Below are 23,988 nucleotides of genomic sequence, written 5' to 3'. Positions count from 1 at the left end.
TCCAACTTTACATGGCTCTTCAATAGGAATAAATAGAGAATCTTACCACTTGGGAGGCATTTGGAACAGAACCAGTATGTTGCATACCGAAGATCTCAGAGAAGTTGAGACAAACAAGTGGCTTGGGAGAGTTGCTGGGGGTTGGGGAGCAATTAAAAGATAACTTTGCTAAAATTACAGTTATCCTTAAATGCCCAAAAGATCAGAACATGTTTGTGATTATTCCTGCATATAGCTCAATTAGAATTCCAATTCCTTTTTAATTGTGCAGACACCCTGACACTGTTCCCCACCTTCTTTTTAGAATGCTTTGAAAGGAGGGGCACACCTATGCTTAGGGGTTGATTTACTAAAACTGGAGAGTGCAAAATCTGATTCAGCTTTGCAAAGGTAGCCAATCAACTTCTAACTTCAATTTGTTCAATTAAGCTTTGACAAAAAAAATAAAATTTGAAGCTGATTGGTTTCTATGCAGAGCTGCATCAGAATTTGCATTCACCAGTTTTAGTAAATTAACCCCTTAGACTTATAAGAAGTTAAAATTTGCTTAGGTAATTCAGAACTGGCTTTGATGGACCAGCAAGTAAAATGGAAGAATGTTCTGACACCTAGTGGTACCTTTTCTTTTTTTTTAGTTTAATTGTTTTTTATGCTTAATAGTAATGACACTCAACTAATATAAAGACATGTTCAGGTATGTACTAGTTGTATTTCATTTCTATTAAATTACATATAAATCCTAAATTAATGACATGATGTTTCCTAATGCTGCTCTCTTTTTTAACCTTTGTTGCATATTAGCACTATTGATCACCTGCAGCTTCTATGAAGCCACTTCCATTCTACATGCATCCCCATGATGGCTGCATTGCATTTCTAAGGGTGGTTTCCTGATGGTGACAACAATGGACAATGCCTGTGCAATATGCATCTGCAGGGGCACTTGTAATCTTCATTGGAAAAGCTACTGAATGCAAGAAAATAAGAGGGACAGAGTGTTGTCACCTTAGAGCAGGAAGTGCTTTCATGGCAGGATCTCCAGGTATAATTTTAACGAAAACTGCATTCATTCATTCGTTCATTTTTACAAGACATATGACTTTCTATTCATTGGGTTTTTACATCCACTTTTGTTTTGTTTTTCCCTGAATGGTATGTCCAACATGTCTTAAAGATCTAATGACAAATTTCAACATGTTCATAGCCTTTTGTATGTACAGTATTCTGATTTAAGGTGAAATCTACAAGACTCACCAGCTTAATAAAAGCTATTATTTTAATCGTTTGTATGCTTTGCAAATTTTTATTGAATCCCTTTGATTATCTCAGAAAAGAAGGGTAATACAGAGTGTTTGGTCATTCAGACAGGTACAACTAGCAAGCTTGGGTTCCTGCCCAGCCAATCAAGGACTAGCTACTTATTTACCTATGGGCTGTGCTTCCAACTTGCCCTCTAACAGATGCTGAGGACCCACCGGCTGAGTCTGAGTGACAATGGGTGACAAGCTTTCATTTTGACTGCCTGGACTGACCATCTCTCGCTCTTTCTCATTCTGCATCTGTGCATATACATTAATTCCAGGAATTTTCCTAAAAACATTAACAGAGACGTCATTGCTTTGGAGAGCAGCAGTCGGCCGGCAACACCACCAGACGAGGAACGGGACTACGATTACCTTTTGAATTTGTAGATGACGAAGACTGCCAACCCCACAAAGACCACGGACAACAGCATGAGCATGGCCGAGCCGCTGTGACTTGGTGTCAGGTCCACCAAAGGAGCTGCAAACGGTAAAGTGGCTATGTTTAATGACCCAAAGAAACCAAGGAAGCACACTTAAAGACTTCAAAATGATTACAACATTAATATTTAGTAAATATAGTAATTAAGGCAAGGACATTTTAAAAAATGAGCGGGCTCAGGGCAGACATCTCATAGACAGGCCCCCGATTATTTAAACAGACCCCAGCCCCAATAGTCCGGTACTTTGGAGTCAAGGTCCATCATGCCCTGCATAGATCTCAATGCCCATCTCATTTTTTGTCCCTATAGACATAGCATGAATGGGTATTTCAAGCACCATATCCATAAACATTAAAACAGAAAGAATTGAAATCTAAAGAATGAACATACATTTGTTAAAATTAAGACCTTTTTATTACATTTTATATAAAAAGTTAAAAACAGTTTCCATTTGAAACATGCGTGATTCAATAGTTAAAATATACTAGACAAGCCCAGCCTTGGGCCTACTAAACCCATTCTTATAAAATAAACCAATATTAAACCATTTAAATATGAAATTGTTGGTTATATACAGTGTGACTTCAAAATCTGTGAGATCTCAATGTGTTTTGATACTATTGCTTCTTCAGGAGTTATCCTAGTGTGAACTAGTGGGGGCGATGCCTGCAGGCAAGAAGGAAAAGGAGGGAAAAAAGGAGATGGGGGACCCAAATGGCATGATCCCCTGATCCACGGTCAAAAAATATGAAGGAACACTCAGCAACCAAGACAGATCCCCCAAAATATGCAGACTAGAGAGCCAATGATGCCTAATACTCCCATTTACTGCACATAAAGCACAATAGATTTACTGTGGGCCCAAGGCTGGGAGTGTCTCCTATGTTTTAATTATTGGATTACACATGTTTCAATTGGAAACTGTTTCTAACTTTTTGTATGTAATACAAGTTCTTCATTTTAACAAATGTCTGTTTATTCCTGAGATGGAAAGCACTAATAAAGTCCCATACCTTGTTTTCAACTCTTTCTGGTATATTTGGTCCCTAGCGATTGTAATCAGTGGCTGATAACTGTGGACATATATCGATGGAATAAGAACCCTTCCTCTCAAACTCCACCAAGAAAGTGAAATAGGCAAGGTTTAAGAGAAAGACCCCAAATGCACTGATAAAAGTGATGGGCAACAGGACTCCAGAATTGTTGGGGGTCTGGTGGTGGGCCCCGCTGATTTTAATGTCGCTAATTTGTATAACTGTTAAACCTGACCTGACCTAGAGCCTTGTGGAGAGCAGTCAGGCAGCAAAGCCCATGTGGACTGTGCACTGTTTGTTCTGTATGAATGTGTGTTCTCATGAATCTGACACATGATAAACTCAAAATTAATTTTACTGAAGTTCACTGAATTTCAACCATTTTAGCCTGCACAAATGGAACTTTGTGTAACCTTTCATGCTGATTCTCTTTTACTCTTTATTCAACAAACACTGAAATCTTCTAAAAAAGAAACTATGAGCATGGGGAAAATTCTCCAGAATACACAACCCAATAATGATACAATATTGTTGACATTCTATGCATAGATGGTCCAGTACAATATCTACCATAAGGTTCTTTCCAACTCTCCTGGAAGTGGAAGTGGATCTTCTTTGATGGAGCTGGCCTTTTATGACAGTCCTCACAATCCAGGTAATATATGGACTCTCTTTATTGCCTTCACCAAACAGGTCCTAACAGGACTTCTCTCTCAGATCCTATTGTACACATATCTATCACGGGGAAAGCCATGCTTGGCAAGTTTGGAAAACATCCATCACAAAGGCTTAAATAATATTTGCATGGAAATAATGCCTAATTTTACTTAAAGTCCTTTGTGACAGTCCTGATATGAAAGTGGTTGTAAAGGCAGAAGGTTTTTTTATCTTAATGCATTCTATTTTTTTTAAGGAAAAAATCCTTCTGTGTGAAGCAGCCCCCCTCAGCCCTTCCCTATAACTTACCAGAGCCCCATCTAGATCCGGCGATGTTGTAGGAGAAAAAAAAACAAAGAACCCACGCTCTTATATCATAAATTACATATCATAAATCACCATAGTGAATACACAAATAGATCTTAATTTGAATTATAAAAAACGCATAAAAATTGTGAAGTCCATGTATAAATCCCACATGTGAATAACGTCCTCAGTGAGTATAGGAAAGGTTCCTCTCCACCAGCATGCAGACATACAATGCACTCACCAGACTTAATTGACCCTTATTACAGGTAGTCAAATTAGGCATATGGGAAAATCCAAGATGTCGTACATGAGGTCACAGAAATTAATCCAAACCGCTGCTGTCATCCATTCAGTATTTATGTAAATAGTGTATTCAAAGCTCCAGTTTTGCCATATAGAGAGGGAGAGGAAAAAATGCTCTCATGGTGCAGTAATTCAAATAATTTATTTAAAAATAAGGTTGTATTGCACTTACATTAAAGAAGACAAGGATCAGCATATATTGTATAGGAAATGCCAGTTAGCGTTCCACCTGCGTTCCAGCTGACCGAAATAACATATTGGATTCATTCCTGTGACCTCATGTATGACATCTTGGATTTTCCCATATGCCTAATTTGACTCCCTGCAATAGGGGTCAATTAAGTCTGGTGAGTGCATTGTGTGTCTGCATGCTGGTGGAGAGGAACCTTTCCTATACTCTTTGAGGACGTTATTCACATATTTTTTATAATTCAAATGAAAATGTATTAGTTTATTCACTATGGTGATTTATAATATGTAATTTATGATATAAGAGCACAGTTTCTTTGCTTATTTTTATGTTTTAGATGTTTTTTACAACACACAGCTCTTAATTGTAGTTTATTTGTTTTTTGGAACCTATTGGCTCCTATATTTTCTTTGATGTTGTAGGAGTGACTTGGCTGCCCGGGACTTCCCTCCTCATTGGCTGAGACAGCAGCAGGGCGCCTTTGACTCCCGCTGCTGTCAATCAAAGTCAGTCAGCCAATGAGGAGAGAAAGGGGGCTGGGCAGGGCCGCGGATCTGTGTCTGAATGGACACACAGAGCTGTGGCTTGGCTCGGGTGCCTCCATAGCAAACTGCTTGCTGTGGTGGCACTCAACAGGAGGGAGGGGCAAGGAGCACCGAAGAGGGACCCAAGAAGAGGAGGATGCGGACTGCTCTGTGCAAATCCACTGCACAGAGCAGGTAAGTATAGACATGTTTGTTATTTTTAACTAAAAAAAAAAAGCCCCAACACAGTATCTGAAATAAGGATCTGTTGGCCATTTAAACGTATACAGTGTACATATTTATGCCCAGATGAAGGCACATTCCTTCATTAGTTTAAAATTGTGAAAAGTTAAAAAGAGCTGTTTCACAATTATGTGTCTATTTATAAAAAATAAAAAAAATACTGTGGCAAATGCTTCAATTATTCACACAGCTGTATCACTGTAATGCGTCTAATATGTTTATTTCCTATGATTGTCAACTTCATGTAGTGGCCATAATTTGTAATTTTTCTTAATTGTAGTATTTCAGGAAAAAAATGCATTATGGCCAATCGATGGCGCTAACAATCCTAGGAAATATAGGAACATGTTTACACTAGAGAGGGCTCTTAGTGGCTGCTCAGTGTAATTACTCTGCTGTACTGATAAAACAGCCACACAGGGAGTGTATTGTTTTCAGCAGGTCAACTAACTCATATGCCCCGTACACACGGTCGGACATTGATCGGACATTCCGACAACAAAATCCTAGGATTTTTTCCGACGGATGTTGGCTCAAACTTGTTAAACTTGTTAAAACTTGTCAAACTACACACGGTCGCACAAAGTTGTCGGAATTTCCGATCGCCAAGAACGCGTGACATCAACCACGTACGACGAGACTAGAAAAGGCCAGTTCAGAACCAAGCGTGGCACCCTTTGGACTCCTTTTGCTAATCTCGTGTTAGTAAAAGTTTGGTGAGAGACGATTCGTGCTTTTTCAGACTCGTGGTTTTCAGATCATTTTCTGCTGTTCAGTTTGTGGTTGTGGGTTTGTATCTGCTCTTCAGTGCGTGCAAGCAAGCTACACGTGACTTTGATTAGTCATTGTGTTCTTGTTCGTTCGTTACTGTTTTTCTGGTCGCTCTTCACAGGCCTTGCTGTTCTTCAGTGCGTTCTGTTACTTCGTTCTGAGCAGCCGACCGTTTTCTAGCCATGTTGCGTATCCTCATAGAGTTCGTGCTGTGTGGGGGCTTGGTGTTGGGGTCCTTACCTTGACACAAGTCCAGTCCATGAATAGGGTGGGGAGGTGTTCATGGACCAAGAATTGGTTGCTTCAGCGTGACCAGTTCTGTCATATGCCTTTGCTCCGTGAGATCCGTGAGAATAATCCTGATGATTTCAGGAACTTTCTCCGGATGACGAACCCCGTATTTCACCGTTTGTTGGCTTTGCTGACCCCTTATATTAGCAGGCAGGATACCTGCATGAGGCAAGCCATCACTCCGGAGCAGAGGCTGGTCGCTACCTTGCGGTACTTGGCGACGGGGAGAAGCCTGCAGGACCTCAAGTTCTCGACAGGCATCTCCCCCCAGGCTCTGGGGATCATTATCCCAGAGACCTGTTCTGCCATCATACAGGTCCTGCAAAAGGAGTATATTAAGGTAAGATTTTTATCCTTTAATATCACATTTTATTGTATTTAATGTTTGATAATATATTGTATTTCTTTCCTCATTCCCTAATGACCATGATTGTAATATGCTGTGAATGTCCCCTTTGTCCTCATTCATGCTGGATTTTTATGTAATTATTTTTGTTGTCCTTCATACATATTTGCCTTCACTTACCTCCCCAGCATGCTCTCCTGGCCCTATATTCACCTCGTGTAGTCCTTAACAATGTATTTTATCAGCTCCATAGTAGTGCTTTACCCTAAACACCCCCTAAAATGTTTAGAAATGTGATTTGTGCTTTAAATTCAGGCAGAGTGCCAGAGGCTTTTTTTGGGGGTCCACAAATCATTTGGAACCCTCCCTCCCCCCAACTGCTAAGTCAGCTGATACCAATTCTCTGTCTATCCTCAATCATCTGCTGACTTTGCCAAACTCATACACATTATACCCATCTCTTTTGTGGTCAGATGTATGGATGAATTTCCCAAAGCATGTAGTGCAAGGGCCTGCCTGAATACTTTCAAATGGTACTGTTTAAAGTTTTTTTATCCTATTATTATCTTGATAGGTAATAGCAGAATGTCCAAATGTGCTCAAATGTGTATTTATATCTTTGTATTATGACACTTCTTACCTGTCCAGTGGGCTGCCAATAGTGTAACTAAGGAGGGGCTGTTCCAAGTAATACCCATTATTTAGGCATTCATCTCTCAATGAAGTGGAAAGGGTTACCTGTCCAAGAGCTCCCCCCCTATAATGTTAGAAAGGGCCCAGGAGAGGGGGGGAGGGGGAATATGATAGGTGTACCTTATACTTTGGTGTTGTTAAATTCCCATTAATAAATGTTATCTTGATGTTGGCCAAGAATGTTGGTGTCTAATCAGCTTTCCCTGTTTATGTGCAAAATGACAAATTTTTTTTTGGTTTTCCTAAACAGTTTCCTTCCACGCCACAGGAATGGCAGACTGTGGCCTCCCACTTTGCCCAGCGGTGGGACTTTCCTAACTGCGGAGGGGCAATTGATGGGAAACACCACCCAACTCGGGGTCGTACTATTATAATTATAAGGGGTTCAATAGTATTGTGATGTTGGCGGTGGTGTCGGCTAATTACGAGTTCCTGTATGTGGACGTGGGGAAGAATGGCCGGATGTCCGATGGTGAAGTCATCGCCCAGACGGAGTTTTATAGGTGTCTCCAGAATGGCAGTTTGGACTTGCCACCTCCAGAAGACAATGTGGAAGGACTCCCATTCGTCTTCATTGCGGATGAAGCTTTTGCGCTGGGGGACCATCTTATGCGGCCATTCCCTATGAGGACCCTCACCCCGGACCAGAGGGTTTTTAATTACCGGCTGGCCAGAGCCAGAAGAGTGGTGGAGAACATGTTTGTAATCATGGCCAGCCGGTTCTGCCTATTTCTTACACCCATACATATGTCGAAGTACAAACTGAATCACATTATCCTGGCATGCTGTGTTCTACACAACTTTTTACGGAAACATTCTGCAAACTATGCTGGCTCAGTTGGGCCTGAGGCCGGAATTCAAAATGAACCAACCCTGACGGCGCTTGAAAGTGGCCGTCCTGGCTTGCCCTCCCTGAGTGCCCGTGATGTCCGGCTAAGATACCTTGAGTTCTTTGTGGGTAGGGGGGCTATCAATATGCCAGACAATGTGTGAAACCTTTATCAAATAAAAAAAAAATAAGGAAATCTTTGGTGACATTTACTGCTTGTGTTTGTTTTAGCTGACCCTGACAGAAATGTGGTGAGTCCTGAAAATGGCGTGATTGTGTAACATTATACAAAGCACTGTTGGGTGTTATTTACTAAAGGCATAAACACTTTGCACTACAAGTGCACTTGAAACTGCACTTGTAGTGCAAAGTGGATTTGCCCTTATGAAATAACACCCATTGTCACAGAAAGCAGCAATTAGAGCACCACAAAAGTGTTGTAGCGTTGAGACAATTATACACACATTCTTGATTAACAATCTTTTTAATACCTGCACAATCACATGTGCATTTTGACAAGGTTTTTAAAACAAACAAACATGTTTGTTGTATAACAATTTTGGGGTGGCATTAGAAAAAGTAGAAATGTCCATTTAAGATAAAACAGGCATGTTTAAAACCAACAAGAAAGACACAAATCTTGAACTTACAAAGTTCACATTAGGTAGAACTTGAAGGCAATATCAGACATGAGTATTTAGGAACTGTGTTTGATATTGCATTCAGATGGGGTGAAGTCACCCCAGGAAAAGCCAAATTTTGAAGATGCACACCAATTTACGAATGTCAACATGTGCTAGCTGCCATCACGGGGGATCAAGGGGCGTGTTTTGGGGGAGCAACCCCTTCCTCTCAGCTACTTTATTATTGAGGAAGGGGTTGCACCCCCAAAACGCGTCCACTGATCTCCCGTGATGGCAGATAGCACATGTTGACACACTGTGTGCCTCTTCAAAATTTGGCTTTTCTACAATTTGCGAAAAAATTTTAACATTGTAGCACACCATAAAAGAAAGGGCTTTGGAGGGGTTTTAAACTCTCCCCAAAACATCAATGATGTTGTTATTTTTTTTAATAACATCATTGATGTTTTTCGTGATGTTTTCCAATGCAACATTACACCCCATGATCTCCCCAATCAGGATCTGGGCACTTTCCGCGGTGAAAGGATCTGGATCCACAACATCACGATCACCTAAAAAGATAGAAACCAAAAAAAAAGCATGTATTATAAATATGCCGGCATCCATCTCTTACCTGAGCCTGTGGTCGCAGACACTCACCTGTTGTGGTGACTAGTTCCACCACGTCTTCTTCCTCCTCCTGCTCTTCTTGTGTTTGGGGTATTTTCCCTTCTTCCAGAGGTGGGGGGTCTCTGGTCTCCTCGGATGAGGGTTGTCCTCCGAGTCTTTTCTCCCCTATGTGAAAAAAAAAGGGTATACTTAGCACACGGATATTTGATGGCAGAACTATAAATACGAAACATTGCTTAGAAGTGGGGTACAATTGTCTATTTTGGCAGAGTTCCAAGATGTAGAATTTTAAGTGTCCTTTCTCTAGCTTAAATACTTACCTGTCTTGTACAAGCTTCACAGATGGAGACACCCCTATAGTATACACTGGAGCACCTGTGTGGGCCCCCTAATAAAAATGGTGTTCTGGTGTCCCACACTAGTGCTCCATGTCCAGATGTGAAAACTGCTGCTGAGTGTCCTCTCCTTACACAGAATCTAGTTTGCATTTCATTCTAGTAACAAACCCATCTACACAACCAAATTATTTTCAGACAAGTAGGCCCTAAAAAATGTGGTCAAATGCATATGGCCAAAACAATGGTGTTTTATAGGCCGAAATAAAAATGTTTGATACGAACGAATAATGTGCCCATGAACATGAAATCTGCCATTTTAAACTGTGCAACAGTTCCTAAAAGCATATGGAGCAGCACGAACGTAATAAACACAAAAAGAATAGAAACACAGCACAACTACTTACTTTTTTGCAGCACTCTCCGGATCTTTCTGTACTGCTCGTGCTCTCGTAATTTTAGGTCCGACCACCGCTTCCTGAGCTGATCTTTCGATCGTCGTACCCAGAAATTCCGGTGCAGACTTTTGACCACTTTCGCCATGATCTTGGCCTTTCGGACATTGGGGTTGGGGTAAGGTCCATACTTTCCATCATAGTCGGCTCTCTTTAGGATGTCGACCATCTCCAACATCTCCCCAAAGGACATATTTGAGGCCTTAAATCGTCTCCTTCTGGATCCAGACGTTTCAGGCTCCGGGCTTGTCTCCTCCTCCTCCTCGTTGCTATAATTAGCACGCACCTGCTCTGACTCCGCCATGTGCTCTGCCCCCAATGCGCCGAACGAAAAGGGGCGGGGAATAAACTAGAAAGAACGTCCGGGGCGGGCGGAGTTACACGCATGCGCAGTGTGTATAAAGCGTAACACGCGTGCGTAGTATGTACAATCTGTGAGCGGAGGAAGGAGTATCTGAGGCGCAGATCGTGATAACGAAGGTAAGATTTAACATTGGGCCTATACTGCTTCTAGATTGAGGCCTGTATTTGCACAAGTTTAGAAGACTTTAGGCTGACATTAGGGTTTGTCTTGTGTTGTGTCTTGCAGTGAAAATGGATATCTTGAAAGATAACGACTTTATGGCAAGCTTCATCGATATGTTCAGGGAGCTGCCTTGTCTGTGGCAGATAAACCACCCACATTATAAGAACCAAACAAAGAGGAAGGCAGCACTGGATAAATTGCTGGAATTTGTGAAGACGGTGGTCCCCACGTCAGACATCACCTATTTGAAGATCCTAATTGGTGGCCTGAGGAGCACTTATCTAAGGGAGCACAAGAAGGTCCAGGATTCCCAGAGATCCGGAGCTGCAGATGACATCTATGTCCCCAGACTGTGGTACTATGACAGGCTGCATTTTCTGGCAGGTCAGACTGAACCCAGGCCAGCACTCTCCAGTCTTCCTTCCACGCTTCCTTCCACCCCAGCTGAGGCTTCTGACGCCCAACCTGGGCCTTCCAGGCAGCAACATGTGGAGGAGCCCAGCTTGAGCCAGGTATAGCATTCCTCTAAATATTTCTGGTTGTCCAATCAATGATGTTAAATAGATGTTAGTTTGGAGTACTAAGTTATGATTGTGATTGATGAAGCAAAAACTTAAACCATGTCGTTTTTCATACACAGGGAAGTCTCAGCCAGGAGGTGGCTGGGCCAAGCAGGCTGCCTGATATCCAGGTCCCTCCCCTACACCCGCAAAGACAAAGTGGCAGGAAGAGGAGTACCCTGGAGGAGGCTGCCATAGACCTCTTTTGGAAGGCTACAGAGGCCCTGAGAACCCCCCACACTGTGAAGGAGGACTTTGCTTGCATAACTGCCTGCAAAATGCTGCAGATGGAGAAGGGCCAACAACTCCTGTGTGAGTCCTTAATTTTGGAAGCTCTCAATAAGGGGTTGAGGGGCCAAATAACATCTGCTACCCACATTTGTAACCTCACACATGGTCCTCCTCTTCCTCCAGGTCCTACTAGTCCTCCTCCTCCTCCAGGTCCTACTCCTCCTCCTGTCACATCTCCAACACCAGAGCCACAGCCGGGAAGGAAGCGCGGAAAGAAGACCAGAAGACCCTGGGTCCAGTCTGGTCTGGCAAAAGATGCAGCCTCTTGTAGTACCACAGCCTGGGGACACAGATGTCATCTGCTGCTGACTGCACTCCCTTAGATATGGACTCCTCAGGCCACCAATTTTGATGTTAAAGAATTGATGTCTGCCCTGGGGGTCCAAGGCTTTGCCAATTTCTGCTGTTTATCCAGCGTTGCCTCCCTCTTTGTTTGGTCCTGAGCCCTTAATAAAGGATTTTTTGTTTCAATTATACTCTCCTATGTGTTTTTTCCTTGAAAAAGGACAGTTTGTTTGTGAGGATTCAGGTACATTTCTAAAGTACAATGTAAAATTAACAAGGGACACCAACACCAAACAATCTCCTTGAGATTAAATAATATAAGATATCAATGGTGTTGTGGTAACTTGACACACAAAACACACACAAAAATATTAAGGAGTAAAACTAAAAATAAAACAAAGATCAACCTTGAAAAAAAAAAAAAAAAAAAAAAAAGCCTTTAAAAAAAAAAAAAGAAGAAAACAACCCAAAAATAATTTTGTCAGATGTGACAAATCCAAATATATTGAGGGAGTCCCGATAAATAATAAAGAAACAAGTTTGTGAGAAGTCTGTGTGAATATGAGCAGCCAAACTACTTCATTCTTCTCACATTATAAAGAAGAAGAGAGTGCGCTGTATTAAACCATTTTTGACATAGCACCGTGACGAAAGTGCTGTATCCATTGCGAACGCTAATTTTACCAGACCGAGCTGTTCCTTCTCGGAATTTCTTCTGAGCATGCGTGGCACTTTGTGCGTCGAAACTGGCCACAGACGGTCGGAATTGACGCGATCGGATTTTGTTGTCGGAAAATTTTACAGCCTGCTCTCAAACTTTGTGTGTCGGAAAATCCGATGGAAAATGTCCGATGGAGCCCACACACACGGTCGGAATGTCCGACAACACGCTCCAATCAGACATTTTCCATCGGAAAATCCGACAGTGTGTACGGGGCAATAGGCTTGGCAATGTGTGAAGGAGCAGTAAAACACAGCCCCTTTGTTGCACCACAAAGCAGGAAGCAGAACCCGATGTAATGAAATAATTTTACTAATTTGGCTGTCAATATATATATATATATATTTAAAAAAAAATAATTGTGGAATACAAAAAACAATGCATCAAATGTTAAAAACTGACTTGACAAGAGACATCAGTTGATTAAACAAGGCATACAAAAATAGTCTTTTATCTTCATTACAACAACTGATTAATAGTCAAATTAAATGCACAAACTTCTCTAATGAGAGGAGAATTACGAATATTTAATGAAATTATACTTTTGTTTGTTGGGCCATTTTTCTAATTGGTTGCTTATTAAAAATGCCATTCATTTGAAAAGATTATATTGCATTTTCCTTTCCTTTCCCCATTGCTCAAGCTTCAAGTTAATGCCTGATGAGAAGTGACATCTATTGGTAGTGTTGGTGTAAATGTAAAATTACTGTTATAGGCAGACTGCTTAAAACATAGGCAATGTCTTCCTCTATGAGATATCGGTGTTTTGCTTCTTATTTTTTTTAATTTGCACAGTGCCTCTGACCCTTGTATGTACTACAGGTGTCTCATAGTAATGTAGAAGAGTCACAGCAGCAAAAGACCAAGAGGATTGAGTGTGCCTCCTTTTTTTATTTTTAACCACTTGCTGACCAGCCGCCGTCATTATACTGCGGCAGGTCGGCACGATCCCGCGAACCGTCGTAGCTATATGTCAGTCCCTTTAAGCGGAATAGCAGGCACGCGCGCCCACTGCACACTGGAGGTGCCGATGCTCGTGACCGGAGGTCACGATGACCACCGGCCACGAGCAATCGCGGGCACGAGAGGAAGAACAGGGACATGTGTGTGTAAACACAGACATCCCAGTTCTGTGAAGAGAGGAGAGAGATTGTGAGTTCCTACAGGCTAGGAAACCATGATCTCTTATCTCCTATAGTCATTTCTATCCCCCACAGTTAGAACACACACATAGGGAAAACAGTTAACGCCTTGATCGCCCCCTAGTGTTAACCCCTTTCCTGCCAGTGACATTTATACAGTAATCAGTGCATTTTTATAGCACTGATCGCTGTATAATTGTCAATCGTCCCAAAAATGTGTCAAAAGTGTCCGATGCGTCCGCCATAATATCGCAGTCTCGGTAAAAATCGCAGATCGCCGCCATTGCTAGTAATAAAAAAATAAGAATAAAAATGCCATAAATCTATCCCCTATCTTGTAGACGCTATAACTTTTGCACAAACCAATCAATATACGCTTTTTGCGATTTTTATTACCAAAAATATGTAGAAGAATACATATCAGCCTAAACTGAGGAAAAAATAAAATAAATTGGGGATATTTTTTTTTTTTTTTTTTTTAATTGTTTATTTATTAAGTATATTCAAGTATACATAAACAGAGTATTCATTCTTTTAGAAAAGACATTGATAGCAGCATATTTTCAATGAGGTAAAACATTTTTTGGTAGCTTATTACATATCAAGAAGAAATAACACTAGGTGTCAAATGATTTTCAGACAATACATACACATAATGGTAGAAATAAGAGGGTCAGTTAGTGAAATAAAGCAATGGCATGGTTTGTGGCCCTGCTGCAGTCAATCAATATAGGAAACTGTCTTTATATCTCATTGACTCTGGACTACCTGGGGTTCTCTATGTTGTATTCAGAGGAATCCCAGTGTCCCCATATAGCCTCAAATTTGGGAAGGGAGTCGTCAATTATGGCTGTGATACATTCCATCCTGCGAATGTCTGTAATTACTGACAAAAATTGTGCAAAAGTAGGGGGGGTGTTAACTAACCAACATTGGGGTATAACCCGTTTGGCTGCTAATAAGATGAAAGCCATCAGTTTCCTAAGTGTTTTTGGCATCTTAGGGAGGGGCAAGCCCAGCAAGAGATGTATAGGTTGATAGGGTATAGGGAATTTTAGAATTTTCCCCAACAGGGCATGGATCTGTGACCAATATGGCATTATCAAGGGACATTCCCAAAATATATGGAAGTGAGTGCCCAGAGATGAGCCACATCTCCAGCATTGACCGGATGTAGTCAGTTTCTGTCTTAAAAGAAACTCCGGGGTTCTATACCAGAACATCAGTATTTTATAGGATGTTTCTTTCTGAGTCACACACCTGGATGTCTTAGATGCATTTTCCCAGATATTCTTCCATTCACTTATTTGAATAGGTCTGTTTAAAATATGGGACCATTTGCGCATATATGTGTGAGTCTGTTCTGTGATAGGAGAGGCAGCATGCAGAATTTTGTAAATGGTGGATATTAGATGAGAGTCATGAGGGCCTCTGGAGCACACCTCTTCAAATTCAGTAGGGATAGTTAGGGTCAGTTGTGGTATTTTGGTGGAGAGAAAATGTTGGATTTGTAGAAAGGAGTAAAAGAGGTTTTTTGGGATTTTATATTTAGATTGTAGGTCAGTAAAAGTGAGGCGTTTGCGGGTAACTGGGTTAACCAGGTGGCGTAGTTGGAAAATACCGGCTTTCGTCCAGGGCAACATGGCATCATAAGAGAGACTATCAGGGATTTCCGGATTAAAGGTAATATTTGTTAAAGGAGAGCATGGGGATGAAAGTTTATATTTATCGGAGCAGCTTTTCCATATTGAGAGGGTAAATAGCATCGGATTTAGGCTGATTTTACGTAACTGAGAGATGAATTTATCCGAAGATGGCCATAACATATAGCATGGATGTGCGGGAACCGTGATGCCCATTTCTATCTCAGACCATCTGTTAGGGGCGTATCTGGATGTCCAAGAAGTTATTGTTCTTAGATGGGAGGCATAATAATATTTGATTATGTCGGGTGCCCCCAAACCTCCACCGGCTCGGGATGCAAAGAGTACCGAGCTAGCTATCCTATGAGATTTATGATTCCAAATAAAATTTAGGAAATTTCGTTGGATTAACTTTAATTGGGACATTGGAACCTTGACTGGGAGGGTCTCAAAGAGATAAAGGAGTTTAGGGAGCACCGACATTTTGAGGACATTTATCCTTCCAAGAAGGGATAAGGGGAGGTTCGTCCATGACTTTAATAATTTGTTGATTTCTATGAACATAGGAGGAAAATTGGCCTGAAAAAGAGTGGAGTAGGAGGAGGTCAGATAAACCCCAAGATATTTCAAGGAGTGGGTGCACCAACGATATTTGAAATTTTCCTGTAAAGTTGAGAGCATATCTGTGGAAAGGTTAATAGGGAGGGCTTCAGTTTTGGTCGGGTTTATTTTAAAACCTGAAATGCTGCCAAATTGATGTAGAATTGCATGAAGAGAGGGGAGTGATATATGGGGATGGGTCAATGTTACTAGAATGTCGTCAGCAAATAGGGACAGTTTGTATTCCTGATGTCTCAGCGCCACTCCCCCTATGTCAGGGTGGGAACGAATAGCTTCGGCCAGAGGTTCCAGGCTTAAAATAAAAAGTAAGGGGGATAGAGGGCATCCCTGACGAGTACCATTACTTAGGGAGAATAGCGGAGAGACATGGGAAGACAACTGTACCTGGGATGTGGGCGTGGAGTAAAGCGCTCTTAAAGCGTGTATAAAGGGACCTGAAATTCCATATCTAGTCAAAATGGCGAACATAAAAGACCAGTTTAGGCGATCAAACGCCTTCTGAGCATCTAAACTAAGGACTATCGCAGGTTTCTTAGTTTTAGTCAGTAGATCAATAAGATCGATAATTCTTCTAGTGTTGTCTCCTGCGTGTCTAGTGGGAACAAAACCGACCTGGTCCCTATGTATAAGTGAGGGAAGAAGTAGGGACAGTCTGTTAGCTAAAATTTTTGTGAAAATCTTATAATCAGAGTTCAGGAGGGCAATGGGGCGATAATTGTCTGGTAGTGATAAGTCCTTATCCGGTTTCGGAATAACTGTAATAAAGGCATGAAGGAATTGGGAGTGCGGAACTTTTCCTGACATCAGAGAGGTAAATAAACTTATCATATGGGGTATTAAAACTGGTAGGAAGCTTTTAAAATATGAATAAGGAAGCCCGTCGGGCCCTGGGGACTTGTGGGTCGGAAGCTGTTTAATAACCGCTGTAATTTCTTCAGCAGAGATGGGAGCATTGAGCCCTGAGCGTTTCTCAGGAGAGAGTATAGGAAGATTTAGAGTTTTGATAAAGTCATCAAACTTTTCTTGAGTGAATGTAAAATTTTGGTCTGTTGCTAGGCAGTTATAGAGTTTTTGGTAATAATCACCAAAGACTTTGGACATGTGTTGGGGGCAATATGTAGGTTCACCGTTGGGTTGTAATAGTAAATCAGGGATTGAGGCTGCGGGTCTAGGTTTTAATTTGTTGACTAGCATTCTATGGGGTCTATTAGCGAATTCGTAAAACTTTTGTTTGGACCATAGCAAGGATTTAGCAAGTGTATTCAGATCAAGAGATTTAATGCGGTTACGTAACGATACCACTGATCTAAGGCGTTCCACCGTAGGGGAGCTGACAAGGGATTCCTCTGCTTTGGATAAGTCATATAAGAGCGATGATCTTTGAAGAGCTCGGTCTTTTTTAAGACGAGAGCTTGAGGAGATGCACTCTCCCCTGAAAAAGGCCTTATGAGCCTCCCATAGGGTGGACGCCTCAGAAACCGAACCCTCGTTAAGTTCAAAAAATTCTGTCAGTTTTTTCTGGAGATGAATATGAATATCAGGTATTTTAAGAAGGGTCTCGTTAAGACGCCAGTGGCACGACCTAGATGTAGGTTTGGTTAGGAGGAGATCAAGGGTTATGGGGGCATGATCCGACCATGTGATTGTATTTATTTCTGAATGGACTACATATGACAGTAAGGGTGCTGAGACAAAGAAGTGATCTAGTCTTGTATATAGCTTGTGTGGGGGTGAATAGAATGTAAATTGTTTGGCTGTAGGGTGTTTTATCCTCCAAGTATCAAAGAGGTTGTGAGCTCTGATAAGTTTTCTAAAGGATGTAGCCATCTTTTGAACCTGGGGAGGTGGGGTGTGTGTAAAAAGGGCAAGTCTATCTTTAGTCGGAGACATGCATAAATTGAAATCCCCCCCAATGACCATGAATGGTTGAGAGAAGGATTGCAATTTTTCAAAAAACCTTTCAAGAAAACCAATCTGTCCTGTGTTAGGTGCATACACATTGGCAAGGGTAAATGAAACATTTTCATGATCACAGCTCAGGAGAACAAAACGGCCTTGAGGGTCTAAGTATGTCGACCTGACACGGATATTAGAATTACGTTTCAATAATATGGCTACTCCAGCCCTTCCAGAAGGGTCTGATGCTATATAAGCGGTAGGAAAATGCTTGGAGGCAAATTTAAAAGATCCCTCCGCTTTAAAATGTGTCTCCTGAACCATGATCACTTCTGCTCTGGATGTCCTAAACTCCTTCAATGCCAACCAACGTTTGCGGATGGAACCTAGACCTTTGACATTACATGACAGTATACTTACAGCCATAGCTCAGGTATATGAGTAAAGCAAATATTAAATTTAGAGGATAGGGAAGGAACGTGTACCATGATGTATAAAACATAATAATAGATGTATCATAGGAAATCATATGACAGTATTGTATAATTTTTAAAACATAACTGTATTTTGAACGTGGGTTTGAAAAAAAAAAACCCATATGTATGAGAAAATCAATCGAAACAAGGGGTTGGGAAGTAGAAAACAAAAACAGAAAGAGCAATAAAAAAAAGAGGAGATCCAGGTTAGAACCAAAAAGGGTCTCTAGTGAAAAAAAAAGAAAAAAAAAACATATACCAGTTAGGTATTAGGCCTGAGGCATGTAGAAGCCTCAGGAAATCACGGTCTCGAGTCAAGACCATGTTAACAGGGGGTGTGTCAGCCTACAAAATTAGACTTGTGGGCCTCCGCCCGATCCGAACATTAAAAAAGAAAAAGAAAAAACATGGAACCCCCAACATGGAGGTTATGTGCTGGGTTGTAACAAACAAGTAAGCAAATAAACATGTAAGGCACTTCGGATATGGAGGATCGACTCTGAGCACAGAGTCTCAGAACACATAGGTCAAAAAAAAAAAAATCTGACCTATGTGTAAAGAGGAATCAAAGGGATATGTCACATGACGTTTTCAAGTAGGTCCTTTAAATGGAGCCGCTCTTTGAGGTGTAACTGGTGTCTTCTTTGACTTCTGGCGTACCGGGGTCCATATTTTCCCAGGCGTGGACATCTGCCGGGAAGGTGGAATTTGTATCTGCAGGTCTTCATCTGGTATAGGAGGGAGACCTAGGTTTTTGATAAAAGTTTCGCATTCTTGTAGGTCTCGCATGGAGTGTTGTGAACCGTCTTTCATGACTGACAATCTGAACGGGAAACCCCAACGATAAGGGACTTGGTATTGTTGCAGATGGGAGGTAACTGGGCGTAGAGCGCGGCGTTTAGCCAAAGTGATGGGCGATAGATCATTGAAAATTTGTAGTTTTGCGCCTTTGAATTCGACCCTCGATCTGTTACGGGTAGCAATGGTCAAGGCCTCCTTGCTCTCATAAAAGTGGAAACGAGCGATTATGTCCCTGGGATTAGCACCTTGAGGAGGTTTAGGAGCCAGTGATCTGTGTGCTCTATCCAGGCGTCATTCTATGTCAGGGATATGAGGTACCAACTTGACAAACAGAGCAAGGAGATATGATCGAATTTCTTTATCTGGAATGGATTCCGGGACTCCGCGGAAGCGTAAGTTCTGACGGCGTTCTCGATTTTCGAGGTCTTCTTGCTGTGTTTGTAGTAGCGAGACTGCATTTTTCAGGCCTGCGTTTTCCTCTTCTAGGACATGGACATATTGAACCATGTCGTCGAATTTGGTTTCCAGATGATCCGTACGTTCACCAAGTTGATCTATTTCACCCCTAAGCTCATGGGCTAGCTTATTTACTTCTTTGGTGATATTATGGGTGATGTTGTGAAGCAGAGCTTGTAACTTGGTATCTAAAACGTCCACTGTTACAGGTAATAATGTTGCGGGGGAGACAGGTGGCTGTGGACGTTGTGAAGAGTCTTCTATAAAGAGAGAGGGATCTACTAATGGGAAATTGTCCGTTTGGTTCATAGCTGTCTCCGGGGTATTTGAGGCCGGGGAGTGGGGCCTCCGTAGGTATTTCTCCATTGAGTGGGTTCGCCGAAGTGCGGGGTGAGACTTGTTTTGAGTATACGGTGCGTTGGTCTCCAATTTTACCCATGCACTAATTGAGAAGTAACTATGGGGTACCTTGAAAAGTTAGTGCGTCTCCCGGGTCTTGAAAATAATAGCGTTGCGGAACGGGAGGTTCGGATCTGTAGGCGGAGGTTAAGGCTTAGAATTCAGACGTCTTCCATTTTTGCAAGCTGCGTGTGCGTTTTACATGGAACAGTTGTAAGGGTGATTTGTTAGGTAACTGTTACAGAGCATAATGTTCCCAGTAGTGAGTATTGATAAGGATGTATAAAGAGATTAATTATGATGAGTGGGTGCAGCTTAGAGGAACAGAAGCAGCTGGGTGTATTTTGGAGTCCCAAAATGGCCGCCGGCCTCCGTGTGTAGGCCAAAGCCTTGGTCTTTCCTGTGGTGACAGTTAGTGCTTAATGTCCGGGATGTTTGGCTGTGGGATGGTAAGTGTGGGTGATTCCACTGCTCACTGTGTCTCTGGGTTATGATGAGTAAGCACAGTTTGGATGAATAGAAGCAGCTGGGTGTATCTTGGAGTCCCAAGATGGCCACCGACCTCCGTGTGTAGGCCGAAGCCGCGGTCTTTCCTATGGGCCGGCCGGCCGGCTGTGTGATTGCCGCTCCGTCTGGGCTTCGTCTGGGCTAAAGGGCTCCTGGGGAGGCACACAGCTAATGGGGCAGTTGGCGGTTGATGTCAGGGACGCTTGGTTTTGGGATGGGAGGTGTGGATGTTCCCACTACTCACTGTGTCCTCCAGGGAGCTGGCGTGGCCTGATCAGTAGGCCGCAGGCTGTAGATGGACGTCAGGCCGCGGTATTTCAGGGCTCACGGTCGGGGATCCCCAGGCAGCACCGCTCCGCTTCAGGTCTATCCAGCAGCCGCCGAAGGTGTCCCGCTGGCCGGTGGAGGTAAGATGATTGCTGTTTAGAAGCGTGGGGGCCGAGAGGCCTCAAGATGGCGTCGGGCCTCGAGCCCAGGGAGCAGAGAGCCAGACCGGGATGTATACAGTCGGGTAGATTCCGAAATGGAGGGTAATTTTTAGCTGTGTTTGCAGCAGGGATTGTAGTGAGTAGTATGCCGTGCTTTTGGAAGTTCTCCGGGGTAAGAGAAAGGTAGGATGGCAGTAGATTGCTTGTTGGCTGAGCAGAGCTCAATACAAGCACGTCTTCCTTGCTCAGTGTCCGGACACTCCCCCCCAAATTGGGGATATTTATTATAGCAAAAATTACAAAATATTGTGTTTTTTTCAAAATTGTCGCTCTTTTTTGTTTATAGTGCAAAAAATAAAAACTGCAGAGATGATCAAATACCACCAAAAGAAAGCTCTGTTTGTGGGGAAAAAAAAGGATGTTTGGGTACAGCGTCGCACAACCGCACAATTGTCATTTGAAGCGATGCAGTGCCATATCGCAAAAAATGGCCTAGTCATTGAGCAGCCAATTCTTCTGGGGCTGAAGTGGTTAAAGATTTTTCTTGAACTTTTTTTTAGAGCATAGGTCTGAAGTGCTTGGTATGAATTAGAGATGGGCCGCCACACCATTTACTTTTTTTTTCTTTTTTATTACAAGCTGCTTTGTTAACACACTAAATGAAAAAGGTAAGGTGACGTCACTAGTTGCTAAGGCAGGTGTAGGCACCCACTGCTTCCTTGATAACCAGTGACAGCGGAAGAAGGAAGCAGGAGAAAACAACAGCTACTAAATGCATTAAGATAAAAAACCTTCTGTGTGCAGCAGCCCCCTTAATACTTACCTGAACCCCATCTCAATTCACGATGTTGCACAAGAGCCACAAAGGCCTGGGGACTCTCCCTTCTTATTGGCTGAGACAGCAGCGAGCACCATTGGCACCCGCTGCTGTCAATCACCCCAGAATTCTGTTTGGGTTTTTTTTGCTTCCTGGTCTCCCTGTTTACTCATTTTGCAATAATCTGAAATTATAACCTCAAAATCTTTTTTTGCTGTAGCCATAGATAACACGGTATACTGTTTACTACGTAATGATTTCCTCCCTCCAGCTCAATAAACAATCCTCCTTGAAGTCCCAACTACTTCAACCATGGAAAAATCATTCCACCAAATTTTTGGAAACTACAGTATATTCAAAATGAAACAGTCATGGCATGGAAGAATCAGAATATTTAGCCTAACACTTCCCCTAGTAGGTCAAACTTCACCGGAAGTCTAAATGTTGCGGTCCCCATCAGCTGCTTGACCTGCAGTGTTAAATAACAGAGCTCTGGACTTATAGTGACGGGTATCAGGTTAAAAAAAATGCAATTGAAGGTTCCTTGCAAGAAAAGAGGTACAATACTCAACTCTCTGGTGGCCTAAGTCCCTGAACTTCTCTAATCGGTGCTACAGCCTCTGCCAGTGTTTTCACAATTTGAAACCTCTGGGAGTATCGGATGCTTGTCCCCCTCACTGCGCACTGTGGTTCAATCCTCTCACCCCTTTTCCATTACAGGAGTCAGCAGTGATGTGGGGGGTCAGAAGATGGAACCACATCATGAAGCGAGGAACACAGGCATCCAACATTTTCTCTGACCACTGGAAAGGTGAGAATAATACCCTTCCTCTTGCAAGAAATTTTTGCTTTTTCTAAGCTTACAGGGTAATTTTACTAAGTGGTTGGTTTGCCAACTCCTACCTTCAAAACCTTCTTGTTGGTCAATCATGTCATCCATCAAAGCACTGAATTAACAGGCAGGTGCAGGAGCGAGTAGGTGGACTATACTCAGGCCTGTACTGGCCATAGGGACTACCGGGAGATTCCCGGTGGGCTGATGGCTCAGTGGGCCAGTCAGGTGCAGTCCTGGAGCCGCTCCTCTCTGACAGTGAGTGATCGCAATTTCACTCCTGTCAGGAGGAGAAGCTTCCTTCCATTAGGCGTTATGCTCCCTCCAGCCTGCAGGGGGAGATAGACCAACGGCAGACTTTCCTTCCTCTCTCCCCTATCACTTGTTATCACATGACTGGAGAGAGGAACGAGAAGCTGCCTTCAAAACGGTTAGTACATGTGGGAGAGGGAGGAGAGGGAGGACACTGCTGTGATGGGCTGCTGATGGGGGCTCTCTGATGGGGACTGTGATGTGAAGTGGGCTGCTGGTGGGGACTGTGATGTGAAGTGGGCTGCTGGTGGGGACTCTGATGTGAAGTGGGCTGCTGGTGGGGACTCTGATGTGAAGGGAGCTGCTGGTGGGGACTGCTATGTGAAGTGGGCTGCTGGTGGGGACTCTGATGTGAAGGGAGCTGCTGGTGGGGACTGCTATGTGAAGTGGGCTGCTGGTGGGGACTCTCTGTGAAGGGAGCTGCTGATTGGGACACTCTGATGTAAGGGGGATGCTGTTGGGGATACTCTGATGTAAGGGGGATGTTGTTGGGGACACTCTGATGTAAGGGGGATGCTGTTGGGGACACTCTTATGTAAGGGGGACTCTGTTGGGGACACTCTTATGTAAGGGGGACGCTGTTGGGGACACTTTGATGTTAGGGGGACGCTGTTGGGGACACTCTGATGTAAGGGGGTGCTGTTGGGGACACTCTGATGTAAGGGGGCGCTGTTGGGAACACTCTGATGTAAGGGGGACTCTGTTGGGGACACTTTGATGTAAGGGGGACGCTGTTGGGGACACTCTGATGTAAGGGGGACGCTGTTGGGAACACTCTGATGTAAGGGGGACTCTGTTGGGGACACTCTGATGTAAGGGGGGCGCTGTTGGGAACACTCTGATGTAAGGGGGACTCTGTTGGGGCACTCTGATGTAAGGGGGGCGCTGTTGAGGACACTCTGATGTAAGGGGGATGCTGTTGGGGACACTCTGATGTAAGGGGGATGCTGTTGGGAACACTCTGATGTAAGGGGGACGCTGTTGGGAACACTCTGATGTAAGGGGGACTCTGTTGGGGACACTCTGATGTAAGAGGGGTGCTGTTGGGGACACTCTGATGTAAGGGGGGCGCTGTTGGGGACACTCTGATGTAAGGGGGGGCGCTGTTGGGGACACTCTAATGTAAGGGGGGCGCTGTTGGGAACACTCTGATGTAAGGGGGATGCTGTTGGGGACACTCAAAATTCAAGTGGGCCAGTCATGAGGAAGTCCAGGGCCAAATTTTTGTCCCAGTCCAGCCCTGACTATACTTGGAAATGTTCTATAAGGCAGATTAAAGTGTCTCAGGTTTCAGGGGT

At 43.1% G+C, this 23,988-nt stretch overlaps 1 protein-coding gene across 9 annotated transcripts in view; it reads right to left on the bottom strand.

Moving 5' to 3' along the window:
- The window catches only part of SORCS1 (sortilin related VPS10 domain containing receptor 1), a 1,093,315-nt gene that overhangs the window by 105,539 nt on the left and 963,788 nt on the right, over positions 1-23,988 (bottom strand). For 4 of the 9 annotated variants that reach the window (XM_073595916.1, XM_073595920.1, XM_073595921.1 and 1 more), the window contains exon 25: positions 1,677-1,782. The exons of 2 other annotated variants lie outside the window; for them this stretch is intronic. In XM_073595916.1, the coding sequence (XP_073452017.1) occupies positions 1,677-1,782 (106 nt within the window). Of the gene's footprint in view, positions 1-1,426; positions 1,591-1,676; positions 1,783-23,988 lie in introns of all 9 variants that reach the window. 3 more of the 9 variants (XM_073595919.1, XM_073595918.1, XM_073595917.1) reach the window with 1 other exon arrangement.

Source organism: Aquarana catesbeiana, linkage group LG08 (genome assembly GCF_042186555.1).
Source record: "Aquarana catesbeiana isolate 2022-GZ linkage group LG08, ASM4218655v1, whole genome shotgun sequence".
Lineage (NCBI taxonomy): Eukaryota > Metazoa > Chordata > Amphibia > Anura > Ranidae > Aquarana > Aquarana catesbeiana.
The sequence above is the reverse complement of the archived record's forward strand: the minus strand, read 5'-3'. Positions and strand labels throughout refer to the sequence as shown.